At 42.2% G+C, this 20684-nt stretch overlaps 1 protein-coding gene across 1 annotated transcript; it reads right to left on the bottom strand.

Moving 5' to 3' along the window:
- Positions 1-2618: 2618 nt before the first annotated feature.
- On the bottom strand, positions 2619-9883 carry CYP24A1 (cytochrome P450 family 24 subfamily A member 1; the record flags this gene model as incomplete). The annotated part of the gene is made up of 11 exons (XM_082325946.1): positions 2619-2729; positions 2839-3033; positions 3457-3535; positions 3723-3889; positions 4206-4351; positions 5748-5859; positions 6661-6752; positions 7995-8091; positions 8810-8903; positions 9340-9530; positions 9626-9883. The coding sequence occupies 11 exons, from the start codon at positions 9881-9883 to the stop codon at positions 2619-2621; spliced, it is 1542 nt and encodes a 513-aa protein (XP_082182072.1).
- Between the last annotated feature and the right edge of the window lie 10801 nt (positions 9884-20684).

Raw genomic sequence — 20684 nt, 5'->3', positions numbered from 1 at the left:
AGATTAATGGCACAAAAGGAGTTTGGCATCAAAGCTCCGTGCTGCAGGGTTTAACTCCCCCGTACTTGCTAACCCGGGATCCAGGCAGTCCTGCGCCAGGCAGTGCCCACGGTACCCTCCCGCCAGGAGCTGGGCTTTGCAAACAGTTTCCCAGCTGAGGTGTGGTTATAGCATACAATCAAGCAATTTGGGGGCATCATAAAGCAGAATTTTTTCAGTGTTGAATTAAAGTAACTTGATTTTGTAGAGCTTCAAGTTCAAGCCCATTGAGGATAAGCAGAGAGATGAAAGTACTACAGCCAATTTTTTTGCAAGAAGTTACCATGAAAGATATTTCTGTAATGTGACAAAGACTTTATAACAAACTATGGAAGACTATTTATAGAAAAAAAAAATAGAAATCTTTATTTTATTACAAAATTGACTATTACCAAATTGACTAGAAAGATTCGGATAATGCACAAATTGCTTTACACATTGCAATATGGCTACATTTACATGTCTGAGTATAACAGCAGAGAAAAATGAAAAAAAAATGCAGGAGACAGAGCAACAAACGCTAAGAACTTGCATCATTTCAGAATGTAAAAAAATAAAAATAATCATTCCTGGTTATATATATATAAACCTGTACTTGAAACTGCATGATGGGGAAAATAGACTAGTGACCGTAACAGCTAACACACAGTATTATGTGCAGGGCAGTGACAACTTTAACCTTTAGATACAGGTATTGAACGGTCCACAAGAAACAGACCTCTCTGAAATGTTTAGGACCCTTATTTCCTGTGGTTCTTTGAAACATACATTTTATATTACTCATCTGATGAAGTAACTATCCTGTTAGGATAATCATCATTTAATAGTGGCAGAATCCATAGGATTCCAGTGATTCCATTTACGGATAAGGCCTTTCATGCAATAAAAGGCCACTAAGGTTTTACAATAAATGTGTGATAAAATGGCTTGTGTGGGAGTTGAAGCCATGAAACACTCTATGGGTATGAGCAGAGTACGTGGCAGGCACAGTACTGCAACTGGCCAAATCAAAGTACTGTGCAAGCATGAGGAATAAATCCTCTTATATACCTTTGTCCTTATTTCCCTTTTATTAAGGAAGTGAATAACATTAGGGAAAGCATGCTTCTTTCATTATCCTGATTTTTAAGCCCTGTTGTTAGCGTTATTACAGACTGCCATCTTACTTCTCAGTTTAATTCATGACATATTGGTAATTTGAGAAGGACTAAGTGAATTCCTTTTCCCTTAAGCTGACTTCTCAAAGCTCTTCAACTCTGAGCCAACAGGACCAGTTCCGTTGGAACTGTTGTTCCCCCAGGTGTCCTATATGATACCCACAAACTGGAAACCAGCTCTTTTCAAGCTAGCCTGTTGAACAGCTTGAGGCTGTAATAATTTCCCTGTGTGCTAAGAAGAACTATACATAGCACTCCACAGCTCATTATCAAGCTCTATTCCGTACAGTCCCTCAGCTGCACTAAAGCAGTATATTTACATAGGTTTATGAACATGCATGATATTTTTCTCTCCTTTTAACATTGCTAAGTACAGCTGAACTAACTAACCACATTTTCCAATAAAACATTATGGGAGCTTTTGTTGATACTATTTCTGGCTCAGCAATTGTTCAAGGGATGTGTGTTGCAGTTTCTCCACTGGTTACCATAGGCTTTGGCTTTCCCAGTCAATGTATATTTTTTCAGAGAAGGCAGCAGCAGGGTTGTCATTTATTTTCTGCAAGCTGTATTAAAGAGAAAAAGAATCTATACAGTGATGTATTATTTAAAAGCAAATAGCACTGAACAAACTTCAGTTAAAGGAGTTAATGGAATTAATACCCTTACTTGAATTATATTGGGTGATTCTTTACTGTGGTGTTGGCCAGCAAAAAAAAAATCTCCCATAGTATTTAAATGTCACTCTAATTTAAGGACTTACTTAATTCTGGATCAAAGACCCAGTTTTCCAATTTAGATTCTTATACAAATAAGCTTTTTTGTTAGCTTATTTGTATAAGCTTGTGAGCAGAGAAAAATCTTACATTCAATTTTTTTGAACCAAAACTGTTTAATAAGTTGCAACATTGCATGACTATTTACAAATAGATATTTCTTTTCTTTGTCCTTCTGCCTTCAAGCTTTCTAATCTAAACTCTGTAGAGCCCTGCTGTACTGTTCCTTCACTAGGGCATTTTCTTTTTTATCTGCACCATTGATGCTCAAAATGAAATGCTATTTTTCAGGAAATATCCTCTAGAAATGCAGTGGAGAAGTTTTATTATAACAAAATAACGGCTATTATTTTCCCCAACAGTATATACATTTTGATTTCCCCATTTCTGATCTGCATCATGCACAGAAAACATGCTCTCTTGGAGTTTAAAACTGTATGGCCATAAGCCATACAAAATTTGTCTTCTTAATACATAGAATATTTTCTGTTAAAAGTAAAGAAATGTGATGGCATTTAATAAATCTCACATTGTGAGAATAAAGCTTAGAAAAACATCTGTTCTCTTACACTCACAGTTCTATGAAAATTCTAAATGGGGTTCAAAGACAAGTCTCATGTACTCAGGAGACCCTTATGCACATACCTTATCGTCTGTGGAATGCAATGGGAAGCTCCCGGCTGGGAATCAGTATTCCTGAATGGAGTGTTTCTACTGGTTTGTTGTCAGTTGCTACAACTTGGTATTTGCGAATGAGCTGAAACACAAACATTTCAGTTAGCGTGCTTTGGCTTCTAGATCTTCTGATTAGGTTAAATGTTGAAGAACCAGGCATTATGTACAGAATGCCATTTTAGAGTATTTACCCAGCAAAGGGCCAAGTGAAGCTGTAGCTCTGCTACGCGGCGCCCGATGCACATCCTCTTCCCAATGCCAAATGGAACATGAGAAAAAGGATTTATTAAGTTCTTCTGAAACCAGCGCTCTGGTCTAAACTGAGTCCAGCCATTAAAGTACTCTTCATTGCAACCCAGGGCATGGCTATTTATCATCAACACAGTCTATAAATAAAGCAATAGAGAGAGTCTCATTACAAATTGGCTTAGAGCTACCAAGTGAATCAGCTCGTTAATGGAAAAAAATAATGCAACAGTAAAGGCGAAGCAGTTTCCTCAGAAGATGTCATGTCTCTGAAGATTAATTCAAACACAGAAAAGGTCATAGTTTCCTCAGAAATTCATTGGAAAGCTTGAAAAAAATTTTTGAAATAGCACACCAAAATATTTTTGTCTAAATCCAACAGCAGTGCAGGCAGGCATGGCTTTCAGTTTATGGGAATTCTTGGTGTGAATTTCTCATTCCTTATCCTGGGACTTGTCCTTTGGCAAAGTCATTTTGAGTCTGAAATAAGACCAACTTCAGTGGTTTACAGGACAGTTAATCAATGACAAAAATATTCTAATAAGCTAAATTAATTGACTTACCCCCTTGGGCAGTACATAATCTCCCAGAACCATTTCTGTGTCGATGGTGCGAGTGGTAAATGGCACCGAGGGTGTTAATCTGCAGTGAAACAAACAAAATGGGTTAAATTTTCAGCATTTTTTCTTCCTGTATTTATCATAGTTTACCCTAAACAACAAGGTGAACAAAACTATATATACTAGAAAATTCTTTCTCCCTAGTACACACTAGCTGGTAAAAAACTTTGTGATCATTTTGCTTTTTGCAAATTATTTGAGAATTTTACCTCATGGATTCTTTCAGACATGCTTTTAGGTAAGGCATATTCTTCAAGTTCTCAGCACTTGGACTCTCATTAGCAGCCAAAACACTCTGTATTTCCTGGAAAAGGTTCTGCTGAACATGTGGATTGCGTGAAATGTTATACAAAGCCCACAGTAAACTATTGGCCGTCTGAAACAAACCAAAAAGAAACATAAAAGACCTCCATTTGTGGTGACAGAAACAAGAACTTGCCAGAAGTTCAGAGCAACATTTACGGCTGGTCACTGCCTTATGGTATTTTGTAAACCTAAGGGATTATGAGCCATCCCAGTTGTTCTCTAGGAGTAATGAACAGAAGAAAGAATCTAGTGATTTATGGTAAAAATTCACTTTCATTTAGGCCACTGAAGGAACTACAGGATTAGCTCACTCTCAGATGTTACGGAAGAAAGCAGGGAGTTGGAACGATGCTAATTTTAACAAGCTTTTGGAAAGTCAGGTTTACCGTTTCAACTCCGGCAATCTGGAGCTCTGCGATGGCAGCGTACAGCTCCTTCTTGGAAAGTTGTCCTCCAGAATAGATGTCACACAGGAAATCCTCCTGAGGGTTTGCCGAGTGTTTTTCCAGTCGACAGTCAATTGAGTGCTTGGCTGAGGAGGGAGGAGCAGGAGGTAATTAATGGAAAATCACTAAAAATACTATAAAAATAAAAGCAAAAATACATCTTACATGCAGGATTTTGAAAGAGGATACCAAGCTGTGCTCTTTTTTCAAGCGATGAGCATTATACTGAATAAATAATGGTATTTTCACTTTTTAAACAAAGAAATCAGTCATAAAACCCACTTCTGAACAGAAAGAGCTCCTGCAAACTACTAGGAATTCTGCCTTCTTAAATTAGGAAAGGAAATCAGTGATGTGTTGAGTGAAATATTTAGCAAACAGAAATACAAGTGTGTAAAATTTATTAGGTTGAATTTTCAAAGGGGATCAAGGTGTTAAAAAAATCAAAGAGACTTAGCACTCAGACTCCCCGAGGGGAAATTTAAGCCTTTGATTTACCAGGGGAAGGCAAAAATAGATGCCAAATTTCTACATGCTATTTTTTTTTTTTTTTTAAATATAGAGAGCTAGATTTTGCCCACCCTTTCTCATGAACATCCCAGTTGTTAAGACCAGTTCCTAGTAAGGAGCTATTCATGTCAAGTGAAGGTGTCAAACTGGTTTTTCTGAACAAAACTGGTTTAAAGTGTCTTTCCTAAAACCCATAGACTAAGAAGCAATACAATAAGTACACGTGTGGCTGGCATGGCCAAAGTATCAAGTACTCAAATACCTAAGAGAAATATATCACTTAGCATTACAGTCAAAAAAAGTGCCAAAACCTTTCTTAATCTTTAGCTATAACTGTCACTGTCTAGCAAAATATTGAAAAATATAAACTTAACTTCATATCTGGAGTTAAGAGTAATTTTTGTAACCTTGAAGGCCAATTCAACTTAAATAGACAGAAAATGTTGTCAAAAAGCCAAACTGCACCTTATGATTTAAATTGCTCTTGTTTTTAAAACTTACGACTATATTCCAGGTCGTTCAGAAAACATACCATTTCTTTTTTTAGCAAACAGGCTTTTGTTGCATGCAAAATTCTTGGTTCTCAAGAAAACAACTCCCTTTGAGGTCCCTTTGAGGGAGGTCCCTTTTCTCACTCGTATACTTTGCCTTTAAAGAGATGATACCATTTCTGGCTGTTTACTTTTATGACAGATTAAAGTGGACTCATGATGTTGCTGACTCCCAAATTTCTGGGGCTTCCCTGGGGACTGGGTATTGCCCCACAAGCAGAGCTAAGTGTTAGTCATAAGAAAACAGTGCTCCTATGCTTGGAATAGGTTTGTGGTTAGCTGCAGCAAAGGTGTCTCAATCTATGCTGAAGGCAGCAATGAACAGTAGTGTAGGACAGTAGCAAGTACGAAGAAAGTTAATTCCACCAAATAGGAAACAGAGGAGAAGGGAAAGGAGAGAAATCATGTTAAAAAAAGTAACCTGTTTTAAATATATCATCCCATGCTTTAGTATGAGCTTGCCAGACTTTTGTGTTCAGGCCCTTGTGAAGTTCCACAGGGGTCACCATCATCATTCCAAAAGTAGCCATCATCTGTGGTGGAGAAAGAGTTTTTGAAATCTTTCTTTAATCTATCTACTTGCAGTCTGTGAACAAAATTAGACTGTAAAGTAGGAGGTAATTGTCAGGAAGTCAAGATTCTGGCAGATTTTCCATCCTGGACAGAAAGGATGGGTCTCAAGCTACTTAGACTGTATCCAGCTAAAAACTAGGGACAGCCAGGGGAGGACCAGAGGCTTCTCTAGTGGGTGATTCATCCTATCTATTTTAGGCACCTGTTTTAGAATGGGACAAGCCACCCTTTGGCAGTGCCTCTCTCTCCCTTGACAACAGATGGAGCTAAAAAACTAGGCTAGGCTAGACGCCTGTCTTTTAGATCGCTAAAATTAGGCAGATGTATATCACCGGAGTCCAAGTTGCAGCAAGATGCACAGCAGGTATGCTTGCAGGAATGAGTAACCTCCAAATCCAGCGTATGTGCATAATTGCACACAACTCCAAGAGTCCCACCCAACTAACAGCAATGTTGCACAACAGGTATCTCAGAGGGAGAGGAAAGTTAACCAACCAACTGGACAACTCTATTTCCAGGATTGCCCTGATGTGCATACAGCATTCTTCCCCTACAGATTTAGACATTTCATAAATGGGACAGTCCGATGGCCAGTACTAGCATGGCACATGTAAGTGTCGCCTTGGATGTGAAAGGCTGCCAATACACATGTAGCACAGAAGCCTGAGCTTCTTTTTTCAGGTGACCCATTTAAACTGGTACCCTCTCATTAGTAGTAGGGGTAGAAAATCACTACAGCCCCAGTAAAAACTATTCCATACCGTTTTTACAGCCTTGATGAAGTTCAAACTTTCTTCTTCTACATCCTGCTGTAGGAGACCGAACCTCTTCCCATACAGCACCAGGCAGATACCTGTTGTTAAGCAATATTATCATTAAATGATATAAACAAAAGAGTGCATGGAGTCCACCATTTATTGTCAAGGAATGGCTTGGATTATCCTCCTGAAAAATGGTCTCTGTCCTATGATACACACCTGAGAGAACAGCACTTCAAAACACCTTCTGCACGTTTGCCTCAGACCCGAGTAGCAGTATATCTAGCTAAGGTGCCCTTACACTACCACTTTCTTCACAAATAAGAATCACCACTGATCCCCTCACGAGCAGCGAATCATTCTGGCAAGCAGGGCTGGTATATTTGGCAAGTAAGCTATTTGGCAAAGCTACCGAAGAGAACTGAGCCACAGGAAACCAGGACGTGAAGAGGCCATCTAGTCCAGCGTCTCCTAGCCCTTTCCACAGCCAGAAACCACTTGCAAACACTGGCAGCATCCCACACTCCACCAGCTTCCACCTCTTTCCACTTGCTCTTTTTTTTCCCCCCCCAAAGCTGCCACTTCCTATTTCTCCCTTTCCAAAAGCAGACATCACGACTGACAGTGGGGGGGGAAAAAAAAACAAACCACATTTAAAACCTTTTCAGGAACTCAGTACACAGGTTGCTGAGATGAGCCAGCCAAGAGCAGACAGGTCTGGTAGAGCTTGTTCAGTTACACCCTATACACGACCATCCCTCCTTGTTGGGAACCACTGATGCAGTTTCTTCTGCATTAAGTCATTCCTGGCCGATGGTTCCTTACCGTACTCTGAAAGGTTTCTAAAGATGGAGGTTCCTGTCTTGCTAACTTATCCCCGTGCTTCTCAATCCTGATGTAAACATTTTAAATGGGATTTCCCCACCCTTGTCTACAGTTAATATTTATTCACTGTTATGGGATCATTTCATTGATTTGTGCTGCTGATAATTAACAAAAATCAGACAGACAAAAATGGTCATGTGCTATCTGATCCCACTCTAGACAAATGCACTGTGATTCCCCCAGGTTTTGGATTTATAAGTCACTAATAATGTTTGATTTTTTTTTTTACAAGCCACATAGATAACCTGACAGAACTGAAGAATTTGTATACATGCTGATGAATTCTGAATGTATATTGATGGTCCCCTGGTTTTTCTGCAACCCACTTTCCATGATATGGTAGCTGAGGGTTTGGAAATAATCAGCCTACACTGTCATCACTGATCGTACTTTAACTGAAATGCCATGGCAGGTACAAAATGCATACCATTCTCAGGCAAAAAACAACTTACTTTCAAATGACCATTTGTTGAATTCTGAATAGACATCTTCTATTTGTCCGTTGTGGTTACAAACATCATCTATTCTGTGCATGAAGTCCTCCAGGACCTAAGTGGTGGACAGAAGAGAGAGAAAAGAAAGGAATAAAATGATATCAACTAACAAAAATCCTGTGTAATTTAACATTTCAACTTTTAAATAGGTAACAATCTCACGTAAGAGAGGAATACTTATATTTCTTGTTCTTTGAACAAGATCCAGTTTCCCCCTGTGTTAACATATGTTTGGATTTTACATGACTCTCACGCTATTACTGGTTTTACTTCAATGAACTGAGCTTTCCTCCACAGGGATGAAATGCTTCAGTCTGACGCTGGGATAATACTGGAGTTTCATGATAAAGAGGATTAAGCTGCTTATCACAGATGCTCCTCAAACTCAATGAGGAACAGAGAGGATAGAGAGGGAAGTGTTCCCGGATGCGAGGAACATAAGAATGAAGCAGTAAAGGCAAAAAACACTGAATGCAAAAGAAGTAAGCAAAAACTCTGTTTGCAGGAGCCCGTATCTTTGTGGAATCATCTTACTGTTCTGTGGAGACAGGCAATCTCAACTACAGGTTTCTGTGTGGTCTCACTTTTGGTCAGACCCTGATAATCAGTTTGTACTTATTATTCCCTGAATGATTTCAGAGTATTAACTCATGGTTTTACCACTGTAGAGCAGATCAACAGCTCTTCAGGTAAACCCGATCACTTGGTTTGCTTTTATTTCCCAGGTTTCCAGGGGATTGGGGAAAGAGAAAGGATTTCTCAAAGCGCCGTACCTCATTGATCGTGGTATCCAGTTTCGCAACTTCCCTGGGTTTCATTAATTTCTTTTGAAAGGCACTTCTTACCCTCTGCCAGTCCTTTCCTTCCCTAGATTGAATTAAAAACAGCGAGGTTGAAAAGAGAAAGGCTTAAAGAAGAAAGAAAGACGACAAAACCCCAAACCCGCGGCATGTGCAACAAGACACGGCCGGGCGCCCATGCGCCTTCGTCGCACCGACGGGCGCAAACTTGACGCCGCAGCCCCTCCTCGGGGGCCAGGGGATGAAACCTGCTGCGGGCGGCAGCCCCGAGCCGCCGGCAGAGCCGCCCCGCGGGAGGGAGCCCCGGGAGGGAGCCCCGGGAGGGAGCCCCGGCCCCCGCGGCGCCGGGCGCGGCAGGTTGGGTGGCGGCGGCCGCCCGCCCGCAGCATCCCCCGGCCACCTCGGAAAGCCCTCGCCCGCACCGGCTCCCCCGGCACCGCAGGGAGCAGCCGGCCCTCCCTGCACCTCCCCAGGGCCGCCCGGGTGCTGCGGGTGCCACTTACAGGATCAGCAGCCCGTAGCCCTCGTCGCGATAGTCCCGATAGGCTTTCCAGGGCTTGATCTCCAGGCGCTGGGGGCAGGCGCTCTCCCGGCGGTACAGGGCTTCCAAGAGGCAGGGGGCTGCGATGTGCACCGAGTCGAAAGCCCCCAGCTTCATGCGGAAAATCTTGCCGAACCGCCTGTGGTACTCGGCCTGGGGGCGCAGAACAGACCGACCCCCGCGGTGAGTGCGAGGCGCTCCCCCGCCGCCCCCCCGCCGCAGCATCCCCATCCCTCCGCCCGCCTCACCAGCGTCTCATGCTGCCTCTTGAGCCCCCCCTTCCAGAGGACGTCGGGCAGGCTGCCCATCAGCGGCCAGCTGGGGGGGCCGGGCAGGGCGGCCAGGGGGTGCCCGCGGCCCCGCGGAGCGGGGGGCGCCGCCGGCCGCAGGGCGCTGAGGGAGGAGGCGAGCAGCCGCTGCGCGGGGGCTCCGCGCCCGGCGGGGCTCATCGCGGCGCGGCCGCAGGTGAGGGCGGGGTGCCGGAGGAAGATGCTGCAGCCTCCCATAGCCGCGGTGACGGACGCCCATCCGCATATATGTATATATATAGCAGCCGGGAGGCTCGCTGGACTTTCGTCGGGGGCCAATGGGAGCCCTGGGTGGGGTGAGGTGGGGCCGGCTGGCCCGGCCCGGCCCGGCCCGGCCCGGGGAGGCTGCGGGGCGAGCGGTTCATGAAAGGGTTCAGGCGAGGCAGGAGGGCACCGCGCCAGCTCCGTCCGCGCCTCCGCCCGCGGAGCTTCCCGGGGGCTCCCGGCGGCCCCGGCCCCGCCGCCCGCGGAGCTCCCCGGGGGCTGCGGCGGCGCCGGACCCCGCGGCCCCAGCGGCGAGCGGGAGGCAGGCGGCGGCCGGCGCGGCAGGTAGCGGCACCCGCTCCGCGGCGAAGCTGCCCGGCGTTGGTGCGAACGGTCTCACTAAGCAATTTCTCCCTCTCTCTCTTTTTATTTTATTTATTTATTTATTTTTAAATTCGCCTTTTTAGAGGGGCGAGGCGGCCAGGGCGCATGTGGGGGTTTGTTGTGTTCATACCGCAATGCACAGGTGGCTGAGTAGTTCAGCCTTCCTTCAGTATTTGCACTTTGAAATGATGGAATAAAAAATGCAGGGAGCTGAGGAGTAACAAGTTTTGGTGGGTGGACTGCTCCTGCCCTATCTGGCTGACTAACCACCTATTTATGAAAAAGGGCATGTGAGTGCACCCTCTGAGAAGGCAAAATTCCCTTCATTGTTAGTGTTGGCAGCCATTAAATTCTGACAAAAATCAGTTATTGCCGTGAGTCTTTTAATCGGAAACTGCACAGTAACCCTCAGAGAGTGCCAAAGGTTTTCAGGCTAAGTGAAGGCAGGAGAGGTGCTAGCACAGATAAAGCAGCTCAGGTCACCTGGGTACTTAGCCTCTGTCCTCTCCTTGCACGAGAAGTCAGAGAGGCTGTGGAACGTGCTGCAAGACAAAAAGCAACCTGTAAGCCAGAGCATTTCCAGGAAAGTCATGCTACAATGAGGACTTGATTTTCTTCCACCACACAGTACCTTTTTTCATCTTTCCCAAGTTGCTTTTTGTGACTCAGCTCTTAATCCCCTTTATTTAAGTGTGTGACGGTAAGATGCGGAGTGTGCAGATAGATGGGTGTGTTGGACAAGGGACAAGCAGAGGAATGATGAGAACATGGGTTTGACACAGAACCCGAGACCCATAGGGGCACATGTCTCAAAGTTGATTAACATCAGTAAAAAGACCAAGGTAGCAGTGATCAATACAGAGAAAAATGTACAAAAGCGTGACATCTCACTGCAGACTCCTTCTCTGATTTTTGTACGTCCTTCCCAATCCTGCCCCTCTATTTCAGTGATTTTCTTCTACAGGATCATAATACGTTGGCCACAAGATCAGAGCACTTTTTAGGTGGGCTTTAAAATCAAAGCTGGTGCAAAGGTTTGCAAATTTTTTTTTAGGGAAACACCACAACAAGTTGATATTCTTGTGATTTGTTTTCTTTGAACCAGTTCTACTGAAAACACATCTTGCTGTCCTTGTAGACTGAGTGCAGTTCGGGCTTTGTTCAATGATAAGTTCTGAGAAACCAGACAAGAAGGGACAATTTGTGTGCTCTGTGGACACCTGTCTATTTAAGGAATCAAAATGAACTCATTTGAAGGGTCACAGCTTAGTGCCTGTGAAACAATCTCTTTAGAAGAGTCTGGAATAGGAAAGTCAAGACTAAACTGGGCACAGGTCAATTTTTCCATGTTCGTCGCTGCTATGGGGAAGAAACCACCCTGTTAATACGAAATCTTCTCTATTAAGCTGTTTTTAAGTTACAGAATGGAAAAGGTTTTATTTAACTTCTGTGGTCGTGATGTAACTCTCTGGCAGGGAAGTCAGTATATTTGTAGCTCAGCTAGGCCTGGAGCTGAGAGGGCTAATGATTGCCTCAATTTCTGGTAAAGTGCAGTTCTAAGGGCATTTTCAGCCTTCACTTCTTCCTCCCCTCCCTTTTAAGAGATCTCAAAAACAAGCCTTTAATTTTCAGCAAGATCTTTTCTTGTGACCTTTAGAACATATCAAGGGTTATCTTAAGAGTAAAACAACACTAGTTACAGGGTTCTTGAACTGAATTTTGGGGGCATATCCTCACAGGAGTATCACTCCACTGAGGCACCTATAACAGTGAAGAAGTCACCGTTGTCCCACAGATGTCTATCCACAGGACTTCCCAATATTTTCTAATAATTGTAACAGCTAATGACAACCGTGAGTGAAAAGCCCTCTTCACTTCTATACTATGGCAAGGAGTATTTTTAGGTCAAAGACCAGGAGATATCTGAAGATCAAAACTAAATAGCTTATGATACATGTTCTTTTATGCTTCTCTTTTGCTACAGAAAAAAATATGCTTTGATTTCTGCAGTCTCAGATGTTCCTTGAAAAATGATCTGCCAGTGTGATGCTTCTGTAGATCTGACAGGGGCTGTTGTAGACGTACAGAAAGGCTGTATCGCAGCCTATCTTTTTCATCACTAAAATATTTAATCAGTACCTGAAGTCCATGTTTTAGAGCTGCTTCCTAAGCAGAAGTAATTTCTAGTTCTACCTCCTGGGAAACAATAGTAGCATACTCTTTAAATAAAGCTTGGAAATCCCATCAAGCTAAGAACTCCTCACCAGGATCTGAGAGACTGAGGTGTGCTTGGAAATCTCACTGAAACACAACAGCTGAACTTCCAATGTATTGTAAAACGTCTCAAAAGCATTGAGCTCATGTGAAGTGAACCGAGTGCTTTTCGTATAGCGCATTTCAAATACACTAAATATTACCAAAAGAACTCCTCAGTGGGAAAGAGCTTTAGATTGGTAGTGGATTTTCTTTCTTAATACCTGTAATTCCAGGAGGTTTGTTTTGTGACATATTACACAATTCCCGTCTCCTGACCTCTACTCTTTCTCCTTGTTGGAAAAAGCTTTTTGCTGTTTTGGCCCTAAAATGCTTGTGAAGTCTCTTGCGTTTTCTAAAATGCTAGAATGTAAAAGTGCCACAGGAGAATGGGTAGGCTACACAGGGAGAATCTCTGTCACCGGGAAGGTATTTCACAATGCTGGGGAAGACAGACTGAATGCAACTTGTAAACGCTAGTGTCAAAACACAAAGTTGTTATTCCAGGTTTTTGCTCATGTTTGTTTATACACTTCTAATTCTATGTCTCTTTCCAGCTGAGGATCTTAGAGTTTTGTAAATATTGATGAATTAGCCTCAGCTTAGGAAATGGGAAAGTACAGTAATTCCCATTCTACAGAAGAGAAACTGAAATGTATTTGAAAAGTGAGATCTCAAAGTTGTTACATAGACACTCACTGTAAAATGAAAGCAAAAGAAATCTTTTTATACTTTTACTCAAACACCAGTTTTTTATTACTAAACTCTTTCGATCTCACTGCATACTAGATGATTACACTCCCAAAACATGACAGTAGCAGTGTGGAAATAAAAGTCTGCTGAGCAAACTGAGACCAAGGTAATCCTTAGAGAGGGATCTAGAAAAACAGAAAGGTAGATGAACAGCTCAAACTCCACCAGCCAAGGAATCTTCCAGCTGGCCATGACCTGTTTGAGATATCGACCTCTGCAATAAACACTGCGACATTCAACTACTGAAGGAGTCTCTAATTAAGTAAGTGCACGGTTCAAGAAAATTAAGAGATTTCTTGACTTAAATTAAGCATAGTTAATGTTTACTTAAAAAAAGTTGAACCATCTTTTCTGTGAATAAATATTTATTATCTGCTCTACATGAAAAAAGCAATGCTCCACATATACTTCGTTCTCTAGAGAGATTAAGCTTACAGGGGGATAAGTCAGGGAGAAAGTGGTGAGCGTAGACCAAGAAACTGAGGTCGACGACACGATGTTCTGACAGTCAGCTTGGAAATACTCAGGACTTCACTGGCTCTTCCCTTTTCTTCTGATAACTAGAACCACTCTCTGGGCTTTTTCAATTTCTTGTCTCTTTTAGCGATCTTCTCCCCACTGAGCAGGGAAGGGAGTTGTTGTAGCAAAGGATTTGTGCATTAGGGTGCTACGAGAATGAGTTACTGTCCCAGGCTGAATTTTTCTCTTTGGACAGAACTGACAGAAGTCTAGAAGCTTTCTTCACCTTCCACACAGCACTCTGGAAGGCACATTTAGTTTAAAAAGCAGTAGCATTTGGGAATCTGTCAGAATATTTTGCTGGACCGATGGGCCGAGGCCAACTCTATGAGGTTCAACAAGGCTCAGTGCCGGGTCCTGCACTTCGGTCACAACAACCCCACGCAACGCTACAGGCTTGGGGAGGAGTGGCTGGAGAGCTGCCTGGCAGAAAAGGACCTGGGGGTGTTGGTTGACAGCCGCTTGAACATGAGCCAGCAGTGTGCTCAGGTGGCCAAGAGGGCCAACGGCATCCTGGCTTGTATCAGGAATAGTGTGGCCAGCAGGACCAGGGAGGTGATCGTCACCCTGTACTCAGCACTGGTGAGGCTGCACCTTGAATCCTGTGTTCAGTTTTGGGCCCCTCACTACAAGAAGGACATCGAGGTGCTGGAGCATGTCCAAAGAAAGGCAACAAAGCTGGTGAAGGGTCTAGAGAGCAAGTCTCATGAGGGAGCTGGGGTTGTTTAGCCTGGAGAAGAGGAGGCTGAGGGGAGACTTTATCGCTCTCTACAACGGCCTGAAAGGAGGCTGTAGCGAGGTGGGGGTCGGTCTCTTCTCCCCAGTAACAAGCGATAGGACGAGAGGAAACGGCCTCAAGCTGCGCCAGGGCAGGTTTAGGTTGGACATTAGGAAAAATTCCTTCACTGAAAGGGCTGTCAGGCATTGGAACAGGCTGCCCAGGGGAGTGGTTGTGTCCCCATCCCTGGAGGTATTTAGAAGATGGGTAGATGTGGTGCTTAGGGACATGGTTTAGTGGTGGACTTGGCAGTGCTGGGTTAATGGTTGGACCTGATGATGTTAAAGGTCTTTTGCAACCTAAACAATTCTATGATTTATGATTTTTCACAGCATATGGTTCATGTTCAGGAGGTAGGAATTTCACTAGTGGATATTGTGCCATGGAAAGTGATACTGGGAGTCCTGGTTTCTCTTATCAACCTTCCAGCAGAAAATTGAGGGAATTCAGAGTGAACTGAATTCCTCAGGATGACCCAGAAGTAGCTACTGGAATCATGATTTTGTGATTGAGCAATAATTGCAGGTGGATACCTTCATACTAAGCTAGTATAGGACAAGCCCTGTTGCTTCTCTCAGCCTTGTTTCTCCCAGACGTCCATAAGCCATCTTTTTCCTGTTGACCCCCATCCTATCCTTCTCTGTTCTGCAGTTATTGACAGGCTTAATGTACAATCTAACTAAATTTTACATTTATCCCAATGAGTAGGGATGTAATTTGGTCATTTACTTGCAAAAGAATTATGTATGTTTATGACTGTAAAAATATAGGTGTCAATTTATTGCTCATGTTATCCGTGTAACATGATGTTATGCAAAGAAAATCTTAGAGGACACAAAAAGGTAAAATGTAAATAGTATTTTCCTCACCACTTGAACAAGGTGACTTATCCTCTTTTATGCTGCCTAACGATCCATGACATGTAAGCACTGTGCCTTTAGATCTAGTCTTTATTGAAACATTTTAGTTTAGCGGTATCAACAAAAGACTATAATTTTACAGATTCAATAAATTACCGTTAAACTCCTTTATTTTTTGTGATGGGTATTAGTGACTTCAGATGATGTATCTAAGAATCGGGCCAGCTTGCATCCAATTCAGGTTAGACCTGCAGACAGCCCTGTGTAAATACACAATCTCTAGATATCTATCTTTATTAACTGATCCTAAAGGTATAGAGGGCAGGAGGGTCCTGGGAAGTATTAGGAGGGACTGTGAAAGATTCCACCTAAAGTCTAAAGAAGCATTTGGGTGGTCAAGTTATGCCCAAGGTTCAGGCCAAAGGAGTCAGTTAAAATTTGCCATATCACATGGAGACACGGAGTGTTAGATCTCTATACAGTTCAAAATGTAGACCCTCAGGCATCCCAAATCCAAAAGGCACCTAAATTCTGTACATATTTATATATTTATGTTTCCAGCCGTAAAACCCCCTAACAGCTTGCATCTCTGCCAAAACAAATGTATGCAGCTATCTGCGTTCTGAGACAGTAATTCTTGGTGATTTTTCGCCATTGGGAAATTAATCTTCTTTTAGCTCTGCTTACAGAAACAGTGTACTTAAGAGCAATTGTGTATATTAATTTTTATGAGCAATTACACTTTTAACCTTCTGCTAAGACATTGTCCATGTGCAGTTGCCTTGTTCACATGCAGTTAACATGCAAAGTAGCACTTGTGTTATGGTACTGAAAAATTACGAAAATATTTTCAGTTTTAGTGGTATTAATAACTCCACAATGTAAGTAAGTGATCAAAAACTGTTTGCCAAAAGCAAGGAAAGCTTTCAGAAGCAGGAAATGTTGAGTATCCCTTTAATTCAAACAACACTGAAATTTAAAATAAAGCTCTAGGTTTACAAATCTGAAGCTTTGTTGTTGTATGACTGTCTTAATTGCCTGGAAAAATAGCTGTTATATGACTTCTTGAGAGAATCTGCTAAAGCTGGTTATACAAACACTTGAATCAGACTCAAACTCATGCAATTTACTGGATTTGTTGATTAAGCCTGTAAGATTTGCACAGATTACTTTACTTTCAATCTGATGGATGTGTTTCTGCTGAGGTAAAACTGACCTCATACCAAGTCTTTTGAAAGCAAACAGATGCTTGTTACTTGCTAAAATTTTGAAGGCTCTATTTCTGTGAGACGCTACCGGTCAGTTTGTCAAAGACAAGACAATAACAATATTGTTCTTGCACATTTTTCTTACATTTATCTCACAATATTACATATTTATCTTACTGTTCCTGCACTGACGTGTTGTTATAAAATCTCATAAAGCATAATTGTGTGAATATAGTGTTTCATGTTATTTTTGTATTATACTGTATTATATTTTCAGAATTAGAGTTTCACAGATACAAATACCTGGTCTCTAAATTCCCCTGAAATACCAAGCTAATAGGTGATGTTCTCATGAAGTAAGCATCTTGAACTGTTGCCAATGTACGAGAAAGATGGTTTAGGAGGTTAAGTTACTGACTAAGTAAGCGGCGTCTCCCCCCTGCGCCAGCACAGAACTCAGAGCCCACCCAGCTCTTAGTAGTTTCTATGCTGTTTGCAGTTAATGCCTTCTGAACGATACACAACAGCACGGCTATGACCATTTGCAAGTGTTCAGAGAGGAGGAGTGCTAGTTATTAGTATTATCATCATCTTGCCCGTGATTACAGTTTGGTAATAATACCTGGTCTCTAAATTTCCCAGAAATGGCAAATAAATAGGAGATTTTTAATGTTTTTTACTAACTATTATGGAGCACTGCTGTGTTTCATCCCAGGGAGGGTATTTGTGAAACAGTTCTGGTCTATGGCCTTTAGAGTATTGTCTGATGAAAGGTCTAATAGATATGTAAGAGATACTATTAATCCGGGAATACTTCTGAAAAACCACAAAGAGATGAGTTTGAACTTTAACTAGTGAATTGCTGTGAACCAAGTGCATTTTGCTTCTATTGTCTTCATTAGAGCCATAAGAAAATATGAAAGCTCTGTCTCCCCTTACCATTAGTCAGCCAAAAGGCACTTGGGCTATGCTCCGCTGAACTCAATACCCTCTGGGCCACAGCCTGGTTACTCCTATTCACTGCTTTTGGAGGGATTAGAGCAGACTGCATCAGTAGTTCATCAGATAAAGCCTTCGCCTGAAATCCTGTTGTTTATTTCAGTTCAAATGCCTGGCCACAGACCTCTCTAGGGAAGAGTTTTGTTTCCTCAGATGTATGACTACTAAATGCCCTTGGGAAAACATTTAATATATTTATTGCTCTATTTGGTAAGGTATCAAATGAGCGCATCTGATACCTCCCTGAGGAAAACTCTTCTCCCAAACTCCATTGTGATTCTGCCAACACTCCCCCTACCAGGAAAAAAAAAAAACAAACAAAAAAAAAAACCAAGACAAACTTGGGCAGATGAAAAAATGCTGAGTAACACTAGAGACCGGGCACGTTACTGACAGACCTGCTGTGAGTTTACAACCAGCCTCCAGATTCAGTGGCAAATAACTTCGTAATGCTTTAAGATGAAAGAATCCAGCAGGGTGATGGTTAAGGGGGGAACAGAACTCTACTCCTCCTTACATGTATTTTTCAAGAAATACATACTGACTTTTGAAACTGGCACTGACAGTGCTGCTTTTAGAAAGGAAATTATTTCTACCTCCACAGGTGTAACTGAAGACCTAATTTCAGGTAGTTTGTCAGCTGTTCTTATTGAAGATGAACCACAAAAATAAAAAAAGAGCAAGACTGATGCTACAGTTGTAGGCCCCGTAGAGAGACTTCGAGTATGGGCCACAAAAAGTTCCCGGTAAACTGAGAGATTTTCCAGCACTAGAAACATTTCTGGAACAGGATGGATTGTGGAGTAACAGAAATACATGGCTAATATTTTGGACCCTGGTATGTTCCCTGTTGATATTGAGGTGCGAAGTAGTGGTGAGGAACGGCAGGGTTGTAGAGACAGCTCTTGCCTTTTATTTTAAATAAAACCAGCATGAGGCAACAACTGTTCTGCTGGGCCAGAATTATGGGATTATAAAGCACTATGCTTATAGAATATCCTGTCCACAAAGGTGGAGTCAGGTCTTCTACTGCACTTAACCATAAAGGGATTTCCCAGCAAAAGGGAATCTCCAGCTTCCATCTCAGGCACAAACAGCCAGCAGAAACTCCCCTTGGCTTCATGGGTCCAGCTGATGCTGCAGAACTATCTGCAAAGCACTGCAGCGAGGGAAGAGAGAAGTTTCCTTCACAGAGGGTGAAGTTTATTGGGATGACTTGCAGAAGGGAGCCAATGCAATTTAATAACTCTAATGCTGGATATACGTGAACACAGAGGAGGGCTTGAACGATGAAATGGTGATGTTGCTTTTGATTAACAGGAGGGATTTTCTTTCTTTGAAAGAACAAGGTTAGAAATCTGAGAAAATCTGCCTTCCTTGCCTCAGACCACAAAAGAATGAAAAACTAAGGGGGATTTCTCCTATAAATTCTTAAGACTTGTATCATTAAGAGCTGGCACGTCTTTTTGGAAAAGGAGAACACCCTTTGAAGGGGATTTTTTTTCTTCAACCTCCATTCCCCCCGCAATGCTGGTACAAGAAGGGCAGACGTAGGCACTCTGACATAAGGACCTTTATACCACAATAAGTCACGTTGTCTAACGTTGGAAATGCCATGCTACTGCTAGCTCTGCACCTACGTGATATGGAAGCTGTACCCCTTTAGTATAGTGGCACAAGTAAAATAGTACAACTTGGTGCGGCTTTTGCTAATAGCAATCCACTTCATAAAGGCTAAATCTAGATAAACCAACCACTTCATCTCCATTACATTTTCTCCATTTCTAATGCATCTTGTATTAACAAACATTGTTGATGTGTGGGTGTTTCAAGATGCTCAAAGACTCTGTGTAACTTCAGGGAAAAGGATAAAGAGTTTGGTAATTCAAAACAACTCACTTAGGCAGCAAAGAGCATGGGAAGACTCTTTCCCACTGAGCTGTATTGCAAAAGGCTACAGCAAGTAACGTGAAATGAAAATGTGAAAAAGAACCACAAAGGAGATGTAAGATGAAGGGCGTGGGGGTTATACACACCATGGAAGAGATCCCACCAAAGTGCAAGGTGAAGCTAACCACACGCGCAACAGCAAGGAGGACCAGTACAAGAAAGAGCAAGTCCTTTTATGCAACTGAAAGAGAAATGAGGTCACTGGGTTCAATGAGTTTATCTTACTCCACCACTAGATGTTTGCACTCGTGCACTGTTTTCACTTTTATTTACATAAGAAAGGTCTACAGTAAGTTACTCTTGGCAACATGCTCACACCACAAATCTTGCCTGAGCATGTGGGAGAAAAAGATTTCTTTTCAAAGCCTTCAAGTCATCAAATTCTTACGAAATCCTCTCCTTTTCTCTTGAAGGAAATTACATTGGCTCGGACCTATCATGTATTATTCAGTTAATCCACCCACGGAAATAACCATGGTTTAGACTATGTCCTTTCATAGTAGGATCTTTAAGAAGAGAGAAGATAGCTGACTTAGGGAAGAGTAGGAGAATGACCAGAGAGATGAGAGTTTGTTCTCTGAGAAAAAGAGAGACTTAGAATTAGGATTATGTTTTTACATAAGTTAATAATAACATAGTTCTCCAGGGAGAATTTTTGTGATTAATTATTTCCCTCAGTGGGAAACAAGTCAAAATTATGCACTAAAATAAAATGTAATGGTCAGCCTGAGGGCTACTCAAAATATTTTCTTTTCTATTGTTTTTTCTACTAGTTTGTAACAGGAGTTTTGAAATGAGCAGTCATTCTGAACTGAAAAAACCAGAAATTTTTCATTCAGTAAATATCCATTATAGAATATTTTGATAGTTCTGAAATTTTTCCCTCATCTAATTTTTAAGCTAGAAACCTGCTGCAATCTTTCCCACAAGTAGTTGTGACTTTCTTACATTTATTCAGCAAAAAGCAGCTACTGAAAGAGAGCTCCCAAGCCAGCTCTACTATGAAATGAAGCTGAACACCATTGGTGTAAGCTCCATCTCTGTAATTAATAAAGCAGGAACCCAAACTCTTCATCCTCACAGGCAGTAGG

The sequence above is a fragment of the Platalea leucorodia genome, assembly GCF_965183815.1.
Source record: "Platalea leucorodia genome assembly, chromosome: 13".
Taxonomy (NCBI): Eukaryota; Metazoa; Chordata; class Aves; order Pelecaniformes; family Threskiornithidae; genus Platalea; species Platalea leucorodia.
This window is presented reverse-complemented; position numbering and strand designations above follow the sequence as displayed.